General features: G+C 49.6%; 1 protein-coding gene across 1 annotated transcript in view; it reads left to right on the top strand.

Moving 5' to 3' along the window:
* The first annotated feature begins 1,247 nt into the window (after nucleotides 1-1,247).
* Nucleotides 1,248-17,257, top strand: part of LOC114600186 (1-phosphatidylinositol 4,5-bisphosphate phosphodiesterase gamma-1-like) — a 75,117-nt gene continuing 59,107 nt past the window's right edge. The window contains exon 1 of the mRNA XM_028736024.2: nucleotides 1,248-2,390. Within this exon, the coding sequence (XP_028591857.2) occupies nucleotides 2,153-2,390 (238 nt within the window). The 5' untranslated portion in view covers nucleotides 1,248-2,152. The remainder of the gene's footprint in view (nucleotides 2,391-17,257) is intronic.

Here is a 17,257-nt window from a genome sequence, read left to right on the forward strand (position 1 = left end):
GACCCGGAAGCTGTACGCCGGCACCCTCGGCCAATAAAGTGAGATGAGCGCCGCAACCCCAGAGTCGGCCACGACTGGACCTAATGGTCAGGGGCCCCTTTACCTTTTACAAATAATATAATGTATAGGAGAGTGGATTTGGGGGGGGGGGGGTGCAGGATGCAGGAGTTTGCCATTTCGGCTAAAATTAAAAACTTCCTTCCAAAATTGTTCTGTTTGTAGACACTCCCACCATGCATGCTAGCATGTACCTATAATTTGGCTTCAATTGGTGGAACTGGCACTTGCAGGTGCCACACAATCCCCGTTCCACATCTTGATCTTTTAGTGTGGCAGCACCTAAACTTTGGAACTGCCTGCCCATTGGTATCAAGCAAGCCCCTTCGCTGTGCTCTTTTCAATGCCTCCTAAAAACATTTTTGTTTAGACAAGCCTACCCAGATGTTTAGAAAGTTGATTCAATATTTAATCTGATTTTAGTCTGTTATTTTAAATTTTCTAAACTCTTAAATTATTGTTGTTTATTTTTCTTATTGATAATTTAATTGCTTTATCTTTTTTGTAAACCATTTTCAGGTTTGTTCGTTGTTTGTTTTACAATGTGTTTGTTTTACAATGAAACAGTGTATAAATTTTATGTAATCAATAAAGGAGCAGAAGGAGCACCTTCTGTGCTCCTCTGCCATTTTTTCAAAAAATTGATCTTATTCTGGTTTTTAAGATTAGCTGCCCAGTAACCGTCTTCTGGGTGACCCACAAAGATAAAATGATAATGCACAATTTTAGAAATTTTATAAAACAATTGCAGCATGACCATTTCCAAGCCATTTTAAGAATGCAGGTTTATAAAAGCCTGGGAGAATAAAAAAGACGTTTACTTGGAGCAGAAGAAAGGCAACGAAAATAAATAACAACAACAACAATTTAAAGGAAGGGTCAGGCACCTCTCTCTCTGGGGAGGCCTTTTGACAACCGAGTGTCCTCCAGCTGTTTGGACTACAAGTCCCATCAGCTGGCGCAGGGGCATATGGGATTTGTAGTGCAAAACATCTGGGCTGCGCATCTGGACCCACCTTGGTCTGTTACGGCAACCCCTCCCTTCCGCTCCCCTGCCATGCCCTCTTTCCGCCTCTAGGTGTCGCCCTCCTCCACCTTTCCAGCCTCCCCCCCCCCCCCCCCGCACTTTCCTATTTTGCTTTCTGTAAGATCCAGGATTTATTTATTTTTTTTCCCCCTCCTAAATTCCTTTCTGGTCTCTTTCCGGCCATGTGCGATTGCAGTTTCCTCTGGGCGTCCATTTCAGCAGCAGGCTGCAATTAATCAGCGGAGAAATAAGGCGAGGAGGAGGAGGAGAAGGAGAGCGAGGAAAGGGAGCAGGAGAAGAGGACCAGAAAGGGGACATGAAGGGGTCCACCCCATAGACCACCCTGCCAAGGCTCCCCGAGCGCGTTTCCCTTCCTGGGTGTGGGGCAGAGGAGCGTTTGCAGAGGAGCCTCCTGGCCTTTGGGATCTGGGGATTCTGCTTCCTGGAAAAAAAGATCTCTGCCCCCCACAGAAGACCCTTGGCAGATGTGAGTGGATGGGGTGGCCAGGGGCTGCCACCCGGGTCCCAGGGGCAGGAGGGGCGCTCCCTGCTTGGGTGCGCCACCCGCTTCCTCCATCCCTGCAAAGCCCACCTCGGGTGGGGCTTGCCCGGGGCTTCTACCCAGAGAGGGCACCAAAGTCTCATCCCCTCTCCAGCCCCACAGCTATGGCGAGATTTCCCCCACCTCCATTCCTTTATGGGCCAGAATCCCAGCTGGGCTGGATCGCTCAGAGCCGGGCTTGAACCTCGCAGCCGGAGAAGCCTCTTCCATCAGCTTTCGGGGGGACACCTCCCTTTGCAGCCCCCCAGTCTGGTTTTACCTATATTTCCATCCCTTGAAGCTTCCAGAAGGAGACACCGGATCGAAGGAGATCCCGTCGCAGCTTAGAGACAGAGAAATAGAAAGAGGTTTCTAATATATATATATGCAATTGCCAGCAAGGAATATTATATATCTCAGCGGGATTTTTGCAGCGTCTGGAGCTCCCCTCCGCTGAAAAAGGGGGAGAGGATTTTGCTGTGGCATTGAGGGCTTTGCATGTCACCAAAGGCCATGCAGTGAGAAGGATGTCTCTGTCCAGGCTGAACAGTTTCCTCAATGGCTTCCTGGACGACCCCTCTGAGACGGAGGCGGCGGCCGGAGCAGGAGAGATGTCCGGGGTCCTCAAGCGCCTGGAGACGGGCACCGTCCTCACCCTCTTCTACCAGAAGAAATCCCAGAGGCCCGAGCGGAGGAACTTCCAAGTGCGCTTGAAAAGCAGGCAGGTTGTCTGGAGCCGCACCCCAGAGAAGGTGGAAGGGGATGGTGAGTTGGCCGGGGGCCTGCCGTGGTTTGGGGCGCTATGGTTTGGGACACTATGGGGAAGGGGAGGTGGGGTGGACTGAGAACGTGAGGTCTGGTGCAAGATGCTGGAGAAGGCTCCATGGGTCTTTGCCGAGAGGGAACTAGTGTGGAGTTTGCTCAAATGTGCTCTGCGCTGGGCCGCACTCTGACCCACTGGCCCAGGTTAGCGAGTGGAGGACGCAGTGTTAGAAACTCAGCTAGGTGCCAACTGCCTCCTTAAACCAGGGTTACAGTCGTTAAAACAGAATGCCTGGTTGCTAATTTGGGGCCAGGCAGCTTTTTCAATACGACTTTTGGGTTCCTGATCGTGCAGATAAAATATTTAACAGGTAGAATTCTGCAGGGTGTGGTATTTGTGTGTGAAAACAGTCCAAGGACCCCCAGGCATGCACCTCCAGATGGTGGAGACGTCAGGAGCCATCCTGGTGCCCGGGCATCGTCACTTGGTCGCAATTGGCCCATAGCCAGGTGCAAAATGCGCCTGGCGAATTTCTAACCCTGGGAAGATCTTGGCAACCCCAGTCTTAGCAGCACGTATCCTTGCGATGTTGCACATGTGTCCTTGGGGAAACCTGGCCACCAGGACTGGCACACCAGAGAGTTGTGAGGGCTCTGGCAATGGGCAGGGAAGTGTTGTTGAGTTAGTCGAACCTTTTGGGATCTGATGACACAGGTGAGGCTGTTCTGGAAGCTGTTATTATGAAGGCCGTGGTAGGTTGAGTGGAGATGTTCTGGCTTCTTCTGGTTCTGTGGGTGCCTTAGTTCAGCCTTTCTCAACCTGTGGGTCCCCAGATGTTGTTGAACTACAACTCCCATCACCCCTAGCTAGCAAGGAGCCTAGCCAGAGCTCAGGGATGATGGGAGTTGTAGTCCAACAATATCTGGGGACCCACAGGTTCAGAACTGCTGCCTTAGTTTATTGGGAGATGGAACCATGATTGTTTCCCCCATTCAGCCCAAATCCTGACAGTGCTGTTCGTTTTGTAGACTTTCTCCAGAAGGAGCAGAGTGCGAGTGTGTGTTTGTGTAACACAATTTTATACATAAAAACTCAAGCACCTAGTCAGCTCCAGGTAGGCCTTGTTGTTTCTGATGCCACATCCGGTCGCTTGAGACAGGGCGCCTTTCGCCAACATCGGCTGTTGGCTCAGTTACGACCCTATCTGGACAGGGATGACCTGGCTGCAGTAGTCTACACTGTGGTAGCTCCAAGATTGGACTACTGCAGTGGGCTTTATGTGGGGCTCCCTTTGAAGACTGTTTGGGAACTTCAGCTAGTGCAGAACGTGGCCAACGTGGCCAACCAACTGCTGGTGGGCTCAGTCCTAGCACAGTTGCACTGGCTGCTGGTACATATCTGAGCCCAGTTCAAGGTGTTGGTTTCTACTAATAAATCCCTGTGAGGTTCAGGACCCCAATATTTTTGAAGCACAATTTTTTGGCTGGCATCTACTTGGGCCCTCCAGTTGAGTCGCTTTTCAGGCCGAGGGAGCCAGTGTTTGTATTCAGACAGCCTTTCCAGGTCCTGTGGCCAGAATAACTAAACCACTTTTGGCACAACGGGACACCATGACGGAAGCCAGAGCGCCTGGAAATGTTGTTTACCTTCCCGCCGCAGCGGTACCTATTTATCTACTTGCACTGGTGTGCTTTGGAACTGCTAAGTTGGCAGGAGCAGGGACCGAGCAACGGGAGCTCACCCCGTCACGGGGGTTCAAACCGCTGACCTTCCGATCGGCAAGCCCAAGAGGCTCAGTGGTTTAGACCACAGCGCCACCCATGAAAGCAGCTGGTATCTGAACAACACCTTCCTCTTTATTTGCAAGTTACCCATTTTTGACCTCGCAGCTCATCACCTGAGTCTCCTGTTAATTTCCACCCAGGTCCCACTGAAAGTCTTCCCCATGGCATCTGGTTGGCCAGCTGTGGGAACAGGAGGCCGGACTAGATGGACCATTGGCCTGATCCAATATTAGCTGTATCTTTGCAGACCCAAGCAAAGTAGGTTGGAGTGGACCCCCTCCCCAATTGGGGGACACACTGGGATGTGTCACAGATGTGCCGTTCCAGCACAGGATGTTGTGCTTTGCTCGCAACATCTGGCCAGAATGCCTCCTTTTGTACTTGCAGACGTGCTCTCGCTTTCCTGCCTCAAAAATTCCTCCGCTTCCTTATCTCCCACAAATCAAAGAACAGACTCTCCGGTTCCTTAGAATGAGCTTTAAGGGAAAACCCTGCCCATCTCCTGACTTCCAGGACATTGGTTGAGATCAAGAACGTCCTAACGGATCAAGGGGAAGGTTGGGCCACAGAAGGGCAGCGTGGCCTCTGCGAGTGGAGAGAAATTGGGGACACGGGGGTAAGGACAACGGAGGAGGGGGTTGAATCATAGAGTCGGAAGGGACCCTGAGGGTCATAATAATAATTTTTTATTATCTGTACCCCGCCCATCTGGCTGGGTTTCCCCAGCCACTCTGGGCGGCTTCCATACAAACCAAGATACAGTAAAATATCACAGATTAAAAACTTCCCTGAACAGGGCTGCCTTCTGAATGTCTTCTGAATGTCGGGTAGTTATTTATCGCTTTGACATCTGATGGGAGGGCGTTCCACAGGGCGGGCGCCACTACCGAGAAGGCCCTCTGCCTGGTTCCCTGTAGCTTTGCTTCTCGCAATGAGGGAACCGCCAGAAGGTCCTCGGCGCTGGACCTCAGTGTCTGGGCAGAACGATGGGGGTGGAGACACTCCTTCAGGTGTACTGGACGGAGGCCATTTAGGGCTTTAAAGGTCAACACCAGCACTTTGAATTGTGCTCGGAAACGTACTGGGGGCCATCTTAGTCCAATCCCTTGCAATGCAGGAATCTCAGCTAAAGCATCCCTGACAGATGACCATCCAACCTCTGGTTAAAGACCTCCAAGGCAGGAGAAGCCACAGCCTCCCGAGGGAGACTGTTCCACTGTCAAAGAGCTCTTGCTCTCAGAAAGTTATTCCTGATTTTATTTTATTTTATATATATAATTTCTTACCAACCACCAAAACACAAATAGTGAAACCCCCCAGGCGGCTGATACATTGGGTATACAATAGTCAATAATTTGTTGTTGTTTAGTCGTTTAGTCGCGTCCAACTCTTCGTGACCCCCTGGACCAGAGCACGCCAGGCACCTCTGTCTTCCACTGCCTCCCGCAGTTTGGTCAAACTCATGCTGGTAGCTTCGAGAACACTGTCCCACCATCTCGTTCTCTGTCGTCCCCTTCTCCTTGTGTCCTCCATCTTTCCCAACATCAGGGTCTTTTCCAGGGAGTCTTCTCTTCTCATGAGGTGGCCAAAGTCTTGGAGCCTCAGCTTCAGGATCTGTCCTTCCAGTGAGCACTCAGGGCTGATTTCCTTCAGAATGGATGCGTTTGATCTTCTTGCAGTCCATGGGACTCTCAAGAGTCTTCTCCAGCACCATAATTCAAAAGCATCAATTCTTCGGCGATCAGCCTTCAATAATGTTTATTCAATAATAAATGAATAAATATTATTTGAATGTTTATTCAATAATAAACATATTTAACAATATACTTATTCAATAATATACATATTCAAAAATATTCAATAATAACATAGTCAAATTAACCATATGTACACTTCTACAGTGGTAACTCGGGATGCAAACAGGATCCGTTCCGGAGCCCCGTTCGCATCCCGAACAGAACGTAAGACACGACAGCATGTCTGCGCGCGCGTTGGTCGCATTTTGCCGCTTCCGCTCATGCGCGTGACGTTATTTTTACCGTCTGTGCATGCGTGAGCGGCAAAACCCGGAAGTAACGCGCTCTGTCACTTCCTGGTCACCACGGAGCGCAACCCGAAAGCATTCAACCTGAAGCGTTTTTATCCCGAGGTATGACTGTATATACCTTAACACTCCTCCTTCCACAAGGCTTATTTAACTTTTAACATTTTAATTGCCCCAAATTGTTCAAACCTACTCAAGGTTAGTGAGGTCAGTGAGAAAGAGGAGGATTGCTTTGAGAAGATATTGAATTATTTGAGTTATTCCTGATGCTGAGTCGGAATCGGCTTTCTTGGAGATTGAAGCCATGGGTTCGAGTAATACCCTCCGGAGCAGGAGAAAACCAGCTTGCTCCATCTTCCATGTGACAGCCCTTGAGATATTGGAAGATGGCTATTCTGTCTTCTCTCAGTCTCATCTTTTTCAGACTAAATATACTCAGCTCCTTCGACCGTTCCTCATCAGGCTTGGCTTCCAGACCCTTGGTCCATAGCTGTCAACCGTCCCTTATTTGGCGGGAAAGTCTCTGATCCCAGCACCATGTCCCGCTGCTGTCCCTTATTGATGATGTCCCTTAAATTTCCCGGGTTTCAAAGGAAGCAGCTCCTCTCCCTCCCTCCCTGCCGGCCAGGGAGGCTCCAACTGTGTTGCTTGGCTGCGTTGCTCACCCAATAAGGAGTCTAAGAATGACTGGGGGGTGGAGCTTGCATGCCTTGTGCCGATCAAATCGGCCGCGTTGCCTGGGGACTCGCCTTTGCTCAGCGCTTCCCAGCGGAGAGGTGACGGTGGTTTTCCTTGCTGCATCCCCTTTGCCGGGTTGCTGCGCTGTGGGAACCACCGCTTGAGGCTTGCTTTGGCTGCTGGCTGAGCTTTCTGCCTTTGGCTCGGAGGGGCTCAGAAGTTGAACATACCTGTGCTTGGAAAATCCCTTATTTTGGCTGCTGATCCCTTATTTCCGAGGCTGCTGGCCCCTTATTTTCAAATCTGTAAGTTGACAGCTATGCGTTGGTCATCTTGGTTGCCCTCCTCTGTACACCTTCCAGATTGTTAATATCCTTGGCCTAGAACAGGACACAGGACTGCAGGCTCACTGGCAAGCGAAGGGATAGAAGCAAGGCCAAGGACCGCAGCTCAGTGTTAGAGCAGCTGCTTTGCATACAGAAGTCCCAGCTGCAGTCCGCAGCATCTCCAGGGAGGGCCAGGAATGTCCCTATGTGGAAACCCTAGAGAACAGCTGCCGGTCATTGCACAGAGAGGGTAGCCAACTCGCTGCCCTCCAGGTGTTTCAGACCACAGTCCCCATTGGACCCCAGCCAAAATGACCGATGGTCAGGGATGATGGGAGTTGTCGTCCTATTGGCTACTTTGGCATAGGCAAAGCTGAGCTAGACAGACCAATGGTCAGACTCTGTCGGAGGCAGTTTATAATAATAATAATAATAATTTATTATTTATACCCCACCCATCTGGCTGGGTTTCCCCAGCTACTCTGGGCGGCTCCCAGCAAAATATCAAAATACAATCATTCATCAAATATTAAAAGCTTCCCTAAACAGGGCTGCCTTCAGATGTCTTCTAAAAGTCAGATAGTTGTTTATTTCTTTGACATCTGCTGGGAGGGCAGGGCGGGTGCCACCACCGAGAAGGCCCTCTGCCTAGTTCCTTGTAACCTGACTTCTTGCGGTGAAGGAACAGTCAGAAGGCCCTCAGAGCTGGACCTCAGTGTCTGGGCTGGACAATGGGGGTGGAGACGCTCCTTCAGGTCTACTGGGCCAAGGCCGTTTAGGGCTTTAAAGATCAGCACCAACACTTTGAATTGTGCCTGGAAACGTACTGGGAGCCAATGTAGGTCTTTCAGGACTGGTGTTATGTGGTCCCAGCGGCCGCTCCCAGTCACCAGTCTAGCTGCCGCATTCTGGATTAATTGCAGTTTCTGGGTCACCTTCCAAGGTAGCCCCACATAGAGCGCATTGCAGTAGTCCACGCGGGAGATAACTAAAGCATCCTTCTGCCTGTTCCCCTCACAGCATGCTTCTCTGCCTAAGAGGCGCATCAAGAGAGGGAGGGCAGGGCTGACCTTTGCTTTGGTGCGGTTGAGAGGATTAAAAGCTGCCCCATACAAGTGGGGAACAGGGAGGGGACCAGCCCTACAACAGGGAGGTCAGATCAATCTGACAACCGGCAAATCGGAGTTCCCAGAGAACTGATATAATCCCCAGTGGAGAGGGAGCGAGGGAAGGGAAGCGGGTAGGGGGCAAGGCAAACTCTTCAAGGCCAAATCCTGTCCCTTTGCAACAGAGGCTCCATTTGGGGGTGTCCATATGGGGGGACCCCATTTGGCTCACCAGGAGTCAAACTCCTGCAAGCCAAAGTGGGGTGCAGGGAGGAGACCTTGTGCTATAAAGGAAGAGAGGGGTCGTTTCGGTGAAAGATTTGTTTCCTTGCAAGTGGGCTCCTTCTCCCTTCTTGGGAACGTGATCTACTTGATCTACGTGGCATAAACATGCAGATCAGAAAGGCCTGGTTTGAAAAGGGGCGCTTGCAGACGAGGAGTGGGGGGGAAGGCAGAACGGAGCAAGTCCACAAATGCCTTTTGGAAATCCTGTTCTCCTTTGCCAAAGTGTGCAGCTGACCTGTTGTTCAGGGTGGCCAGGAGAGATTGCAGTCTTGAAAGCCACACTGTGCCTTTAAGTGGGAGGAAAGGGGGAGGGCACAGGTTTGCATAACATTTACATATGCTAAATTTCAACAAAGAGGAGCAAATTTAGAAATAAAGACTGCAACTTAAAATAAGGGCACAATTCAGCTCACACTAGTAGGAAGAAGACTGTGACTAGGTGGCCTGGTGACCTGCTCAGTTTGTAGAGAATTTTTTAAAAACTTTACAGATGTGGTACTCAGGATTTGAAAGGAGTTTGAAAAGGAGAGGAGAAGCAGAAAATGCATTCCTTGCAGTGTGTAAGTGGGGTCGCTACTGGAAATTCTGGGATGGCAAGCAAAACGCCACTCAAAACTTTCCGCAAGCAACGCTTGCCTTGACCTGTTCCTAATGGTGCCATTTCAAGAGCTCTGTAGCCAATCAGGTCTCTCCTTCCCCTAGCCTGCCACTAAAAGGATAAGGTGCGGCGCTCATCTCACTTTTCAGGCCGAGAGAGCTGGTGTTTGTCCACAGACAGCGTTCCGGGTCATGTGGCCAGCAGGACTAAACCGCTTCTGCCGCAACAGAACACCATGACGGAAACCAGCATGCACAGAAACGCCATTTACCTTCCCGCCGCAGCGGTACCTATTTATCTACTTGTACTGGTGTGCTTTCGAACTGCTAGGTTGGCAGAAGCTGGGACAGAGCAACAGGAGCTCACTCCGTCGCGGGGATTCGAACTGCCAAATTTGCGATTGGCAAGCCCAAGAGGCTTGGTGTTTTAGACCACAGCACTACCCGCGTCCCTACTTAAAGGATAGACAGGGGTCAGCAACTGAAGTGGGCTACCTGGTTCCCAAACTGCAGGTCTTGGTGGTAAAACAGAAAGAGAAGCAATTAGTTCAGGGAAGTTTTTAATGTGTGACATTTTAATGTATTTTTAATCTTTGTTGGTGCTGACCTTTAAAGCCCTAAACGGCCTCGGTTCTGTCTGCCTGAAGGAGCATCTCCACCCCCATCATTTTGCCTGGACACTGAGGTCCAGCTCTGAGGGCCTTCTGGTGGTTCCCTCCCTGCGAGAAGTGAGCTTACAGGGAACCAGACAGAGGGCCTTCTTGGTGGTGGCACTTGCCCTGTGGAACGCCCTCCCACCAGATGTGAAGGAAATAAGCAGCTATCTTTTCTTTAAAAGACATCTGAAGGCAGTCCTATTTAGGGAAGTTTTTAATATTTAATGCAGTATTGTTTTAACACTCGATTGGAAGCTGCCCAGAGTGGCTGGGGAAACTCAGCCAGATGGATGGGGTAATAATAATAATAATAATAATAATAATAATAATAAATTTTATTTATATCCCGCCCTCCCCAGCCGAAGCCGGGCTCAGGGCAGCTAACAACAATAAAAAAGTACAAAAGTACAGCATAAACAACACTCTAAAATCATTCATTATAAAATTAATTAATTCAAGCCACTGGCAACCAATAATAATAATAATAATAATAATAATATTGTTGTTGTTAGGATCTCTAGGTTGCCAAGTCCTTTCTGGCCTGACGCTCCTGTGCTTTAAACTGGCGAGGATCCCCTGCAGGGAGCAGGGAACTACCCGCTGGCTTCCTTTTTCACGCTGGTGTTTTCCGAATGAGAAACCTCATTCAGTTAGTCCTCAGCAGTGCCTGCAGACCCCATCACTCTCAGGCGCCTGCCTTCAGGGTAAGCAAGCCTGAGAGGTTTTTTAACGGCCACCTGTCATGGGTGCTTCAGTTGAGTTTCCTGGGGGTTGGGCTAGATGACCTTTGGGTTCCCTTCCAACTCTGCGACTCCAGGATTCTATGGTTCTTCCCTCTTCCCCCTGCCCCTCCCGAGACGTGACGATGGCGTGGCTTCCGTGTGGGATGAAACACTGTGGTTGCGGTGGGATGCTGCCGCCGCAGGCATCCGAACGCCCGGGGTCAGAGTTCCAGGAAAAGCAATCTCTGCCGGCCCCTTGCAGCTTGCGCTGCGGTCCCTCCTAATGCAGAACGGAAGCTCCCTCTGGCTGCTTCCAACGCTGCTAAAAGCTTTGGGGTCGTGCCCTTCTGCCGCGCCTGGTCGGACGCCACATCCGCGAGGGAAGCGGCTGTGTGTGCTCTCTGAAGCACCCTTGTTGCAGCCGGGGTGTGTGTGGTGTGGGGTGACTCACTCCCCGTTAAGGCTCTTTGCACCGGGAGTCCCTTTGCCAGATCCTCTCCGAGCTGAGAGTGGCCCCACGTCCCACTCCCTCCTGCCCCAGCTCCTTGCAAGTGAGTAAGGGGCGGAGGGAGAGAGTGTAATCCTGCCAGAAATATAATAAATAACCCAGGGCAAGCGTGCTTTGGAGGGCGTTTGTGGTCTCGTCCGACTCTGCAGCCATTCGCGGCCGGGTGAGATTCCTCTCTTAGCGCAAGCTCTCTGCAAATATGTCGGGGGAACTGGAGAACAGAGAGCTCCTTTGGTTAAAGGCCAGCCTGGGGACAAATTTGCTATTAGAAGGTATCAGCTGGAAATTAACAGACTTGGGTTTGTGCTCAAGGAAGGCTTCCATATCCATCTGAATTATTCCTGCCCACCTCCATTGCCAACAGCACCTTGAATCGTGTTAACCCAGCTGTGATTCCTGCATGTTTCTTCTTTCTTTAAGTTTCCCTTTTCCACTCAGTCTTCTGGTTCCCAAGCATCAAACCATAGCTGTCAACCTTTCCTTTTTTCCCGGGAAATTCCCTTATTCCAGCGCCGTTTCCCGCTGATATCCCGGATTGTTAGATATCCCGTAGACTGTCCCCGGGACAGGTGAGGCTGCTGATCCCTTATTTTCGAGGCTGCGGATCCCTTATTTTCAAATCTGAAAGTTGACAGCTATGCATCAAACACAGCAACCCCTGTTTTTCAGTGATAATAACCCTTTAACTCTCCCAGAACGTCATGTGCAGATCTGAACAAGTGCACAACACCCATCTATTGCCTCTTCTTCTTCTTCCTCTTCTCCTTGGCTAATCTGCTCCACAAGGCCAATGAGTCTAAGTTGCATTCATGTTTTCTGCCCGGCCTCCTTCCCTGCCTATTGGCTCAGCCCTGCCCAGAGGCCGCCGGCTCCCTGCGTGTTGGACAAAGGAGAACTTTATTTGTGGCTAGATAAATAAATCGTTGGTTTTTGGCAGCTGCCAGCCCCTCGGGTGCTGGGAGGGCACAGGGCTATTCAAAGATTAGCTGTGTGACTGGCAAATCCCTTCTGGGCTCCGGCAGGGATTTCCTCTTTAAAAGGGCAGTCAAATGGACCCCAACGTGGAAGGGAGATTCTTTGCCCCAAGGCAAGTAGGAGGCGCCACAGGGCCTCGTAGGTCGTGGCCCCCTGGTGTCTTTAACCTCCTTTGCTGAAACTGGAGCTGTGGGTGGATGATAGCTTTTCCAGACAGCTGGGTTTTCATTATGCAGGCCTGTAGGGAGTGTGTTGTTGTTGTTGTTTAGTCATTTAGTCGTGTCCGTCTCTTCGTGACCCCCTGGACCAGAGCATGCCAGGCACTCCTGTCTTCCACTGCCTCCCGCAGTTTGGTCAAACTCATGCCAGTAGCTCCAAGAACACTGTCCAACCATCTTGTCCTCTGTCGTCCCCTTCTCCTTGTGCCCTCCATCTTTCCCAACATCAGGGTCTTTTCCAGGGAGTCTTCTCTTCTCATGAGGTGGCCAATGTCTTGGAGCCTCAGCTTCACAATCCGTCCTTCCAGTGAGCACTCAGGGCTGATTTCCTTCAGAATGGAGAGGTTTGATCTTCTTGCAGTCCATGGGACTCTCAAGAGTCTCCTCCAGCACCAGAATTCAAAAGCATCCATTCTTTGGCGATCAGCCTTCTTTATGGTCCAGCTCTCAATTCCATACATCACTACTGGGTGTAGGTCTGTGAAAGCAGTCAAGATCGAAGCATGCTGCCTTGAGCTCTTGGGAGAAAAGGTGGGGTTTAAATGTAAAAATTAACAATCTCTTGCAGCAGCAAAACCCCATTGTTTGAGCATGGTGGATGTTCCCTGTGGGCTGTGAGGTCTTCACTGCCACCCAGCAAAAAACAACAACAGCAATGCAATTTTCTTGAGTCTTCCTTCCTAAGAAAGAGGCCTTCCGAAACAGCTGTGCCCCAAGATATTTTGGGCGCAAGCTCTGCAGTGCCATCTCTCGAAAGGAATGCGCAAGAGCCCTCCTGTTTGAGCGGGAGAAGTTCCCAGCGGGTTGCGCTGCCGGTGTGTCTGGCTGTGCACGTCCAGCCGTTAGAAGGGCAAGCGTGGAAAACGGGACAAAAATGATAGGTAGCCCCGTGAGACTGTTTCAGGTGAAGAGAGCTCATCTGAGGCTACATTGGAGAGAACGTTACGGAACCAGGGTCGTTCCGGCATATGCGTAGGACTTGTGGAAAAGGATTGGACCTTGGCCTTTGCAGAAATTGCTAAAATGGAGCAATGTTGGGCATCGATTCAAAGTGTTGGTGCTGACCTTTAAAGCCCTAAACGGCCTTGGTCCAGCATACCTGAAGTAGCGTCTCCACCCCCATCGTTCAGCCCGGACACTGAGATCCAGCGCCGAGGGCCTTCTGGCGGTTCCCTCATTGCGAGAAGTGAGGCTAGAGGGAACCAGACAGAATGCCTTCTTGGTAGTGGCGCCCGCCCTGTGGAACGCCCTCCCATCAGATGTCAAAGAGATAAATAATTACCTGACATTCAGAAGACATCTTAAGGCAGCCCTGTTCAGGGAAGTTTTTAATATGTAACGCTGTACTGTTTTTAACGCTGATTGGGAGCCGCCCAGAGTGGCTGGGGAAACTCAGCCAGATGGGCGGGGTATAAATAATAAATTATTATTATTATTATCATTGTTGTTGTTGTTGTTGTTGTTGTTGTTGTTGTTGTTGTTGTTGTTGTTGTTATTATTATCGTCTTGTAGCTGGTTGCTCAACACTGGGAGGACCCAAAGGGAGCCATGTTAGCTAACTGGCACAAGACAGCTTGACGAGTCACTTTGGTGGAAAAAAAATTACAACCGTCGACTTCCAGCTAAAGGAACAAAGCGTGGATATTCTTTAGTGGGAGACTGCCACCTTTTCATTCTTTAAGCAAGCAAAGGTGATACACAGGGACATCTCTCTGCAGAATGCATTCCTTTCTGGCTGCTATGAAATTCACAGATTTGGATTTTAATGCTTCCTAATGGATTGAACTGACAGATTCGTGGGTTTCTTGGGACGGCAGTCTCTAGACTTCTTAAACGCTGTTTGGTGGTGGAACGGACTCCCTCTGAAATTGGTGGCCTCTCCTTCCTTGGAGGTTTCTCAGCAGAGCTTGGATGGCCACCTGTCAGCTGTGCTTTAGTATTGCTGGGGGTGGACTGGATGACCTTTGGGGGACCCTATGATTCTATGACTCCTCTGCGGGAGGAGGAGGAGGGGGCTGTTTTGTATTACTAAAACCCAGTCGTTAAAGAATTATATAGTGGTACCTTGGTTCTCAAACGCCTTGGTACTCAAACAATTTGGAACCCAAACACTACAGACCTGGAAGTATGTGTTCTGGTTTTTGAACCTTTTTCAGAAGCCAAACGTGCTCCATTTTGAGTGTAATGCTCCCGATTTGAGTACCACACTTCTGTTTTGAGTGTTATGCTGAGGTCCGTTTTTGCTATTTATTTTGCATTTTTGTTTTTCCGGCTCTTTTTTTTAGTTTTTGTGACTGTGTGGAACCCAGTTCAGCTACTGACTGACTGATTGTGTGACTGCAGTACATTGTTTATTGCTTTCGTTTTATGGATCAGTGGTCTCGTTAGATAGCAAAATGTTCAATTGCTGTTTTAGGGGTTGTTTTTAAAAGTCTGGTATGGATTCATCCGTTTTGCATTACTTTCCGTGGGAAAGTGTGCCTTGGTTTCGGAACGCTTTGGTTTTGGAACGGGCATCCGGAACGGATTAAGTTTGAGAACCAAGGTGCCAATGTAAAAGGAAAGAGAAAAGGGATGAGACGAAAGCGCACCCGATCCAAGGGCAGAAAGGGCTGCCTTGCTCTGAGTCAGGCCCCTTATCCGCCTTGCACACAATAGCGTCCGCTCTGAGAGTTTCAGACAAGAGTCTTTCCTGGCTGTACCAGAGACGCCAGGAAGTGTGCCAGTGTCTTTATGTGTCGCTGTCAGTGCGCAGGGTCTGCACAGCCACAGCACCGGAAACTGGCCTACGTGGATGTTTCTGTGGACGGTAATTTTTTTTTTGAAAATGATGAAAAATTGATGAAGATGTGGCCATTTGTTTACAATTTCGTTGACTAGACCAGGAATATTACTTACACCCAAGGAGTACATATAGCTCAATGAGGCTACAATTTGGTGGAAACCATGTTTTTTAAAGAAATAGTGGCTTATGAGCAATAGTGGCTTTCTCAAAAGCATAGATCTTTTTAAAGAGTAGAATAAGAAGACAGAGAAGTTTTTATTTTAATTCTAAATAATAGTCAAAGTTGTCTACTTAAAAATAGATTTTTAAATACATTATGGAACTTTTAAAAATTGTAGAATACGTTTTAAAATGAATAATGTATGTATTGTAAAATGTATTTAAAATTATAATACATTATAAAAAAAATTACGTTATATACTTACTTATTTATAAGACTTCAGTTATCCCCAGGGACGCGGGTGGCGCTGTGGGTTAAACCACAGAGCCTAGGACTTGCCGATCAGAAGGTCGGCGGTTCGAATCCCCGCAACGGGGTGAGCTCCCGTTGCTCGGTCCCTGCTCCTGCCAACCTAGCAGTTTGAAAGCATGTCAGAGTGCAAGTAGATAAATAGGTACCACTCCGGCGGGAAGGTAAACGGTGTTTCCATGCACTGCTCTGGTTGGCCAGAAGCAGCTTAGTCATGCTGGCCACATGACCCGGAAGCTGTACGCCGGCTCCCTCGGCCAATAAAGCGAGATGAGCGCCGCAACCCCAGAGTTGGCCACGACTGGACCTAATGGTCAGGGGTCCCTTTACCTTTATCCCCAGGGTAAAAAAAAAGGCCACATTATCTACCTGGCCCGGGCCTCTGCCTGGCTCTGCAAGGCCCTGTGTGGACCCACATGGACCGTGGCACGTAGCTGTGACCCCTGTATTCGGTTTCTCCCCACCCTCCTTTCCCAGCTGGTCCGCCAGCCTCTTAATTCTCTTTCTTGCCCTCTACTTGCTGTGATCTGTCGGAGCCCAGCTGCAGAAGGAATTTGTTGCTGGAAATCCTAGGAACCGGCCAGTTTCCTGCCTGTTTGTGCGGGACAATAACCAGGTCTGCTGACATCGCTCTGATTGAAGTCCCCACTCCAACGCCTCTGCGTGGCGGCGTCTCGGTGACTTTGGTTGGGAGAACTTAATTTGTAGTGAGATGACAGTTGCGAGAAAGGAGATTCTGACCTAAGGGTCACCCAAATCAAACCCCCTGCGATGCAGGAATGACTATCCATCCATCTACTAGTTCTCAGCCGTGCAGGATAGACTTGCACGCAGGACAACTTTCCACGGGGTTGTAACTTTTGATGCTTGTTTTACCCACCCATGAAAACTCACTGAGAGATAAAGAACGTTTCCACTGTGTTGAGGAATGTAGCTTTCTGCTGAAAATGAAGGCAAGGTTTCACCTTTGCCAGGAATCAAACTCCCCCCCCCTTTTTTTTATACTGCTAATATGTCAAAGACAGCATCTTAAAAAGCAGAGACATCACCTTGCCAACAAAGGTCCGTATAGTAAAAGCTATGGTTTTCCCAGTAGTGATGTACGGAAGTGAGAGCTGGACCATAAAGAAGGCTGATCGCCGAAGAATGGATGCTTTTGAATTATGGTGCTGGAGGAGACTCTTGAGAGTCCCAGGGACTGCAAGAAGAACAAACCTCTCCATTCTGAAGGAAATCAGCCCTGAGTGCTCACTGGAAGGACAGATCGTGAAGCTGAGGCTCCAAGACTTTGGCCACCTCATGAGAAGAGAAGACTCCCTGGAAAGGACCCTGATGTTGGGAAAGATGGAGGGCACAAGGAGAAGGGGACGACAGAGGACGAGATGGTTGGATAGTGTTCTTGAAGCTACCAACATGAGTTTGACCAAACTGCGGGAGGCAGTGGAAGACAGGAGTGCCTGGCATGCTCTGGAGCCTCAGTTTCAGGATCTGTCCTTCCAGTGAGCACTCAGGGCTGATTTCCTTCAGAATGGATCGGTTGGATCTTCTTGCAGTCCATGGGAAACTGAAGAGTCTCCTCCAGCACCAGAATTCAAAAGCATCCATTCTTCCATTCTTCTTGATGGTCCAGCTCTAACTTCCATATATCACTCCTGGGAAAACCAGAGCTTGAACTATACGGACCTTTGTTGGCAAGGTGATTTCTCTGCTTTTTAA

This window comes from Podarcis muralis, chromosome 8 (assembly GCF_964188315.1).
Source record: "Podarcis muralis chromosome 8, rPodMur119.hap1.1, whole genome shotgun sequence".
Lineage (NCBI taxonomy): Eukaryota > Metazoa > Chordata > Lepidosauria > Squamata > Lacertidae > Podarcis > Podarcis muralis.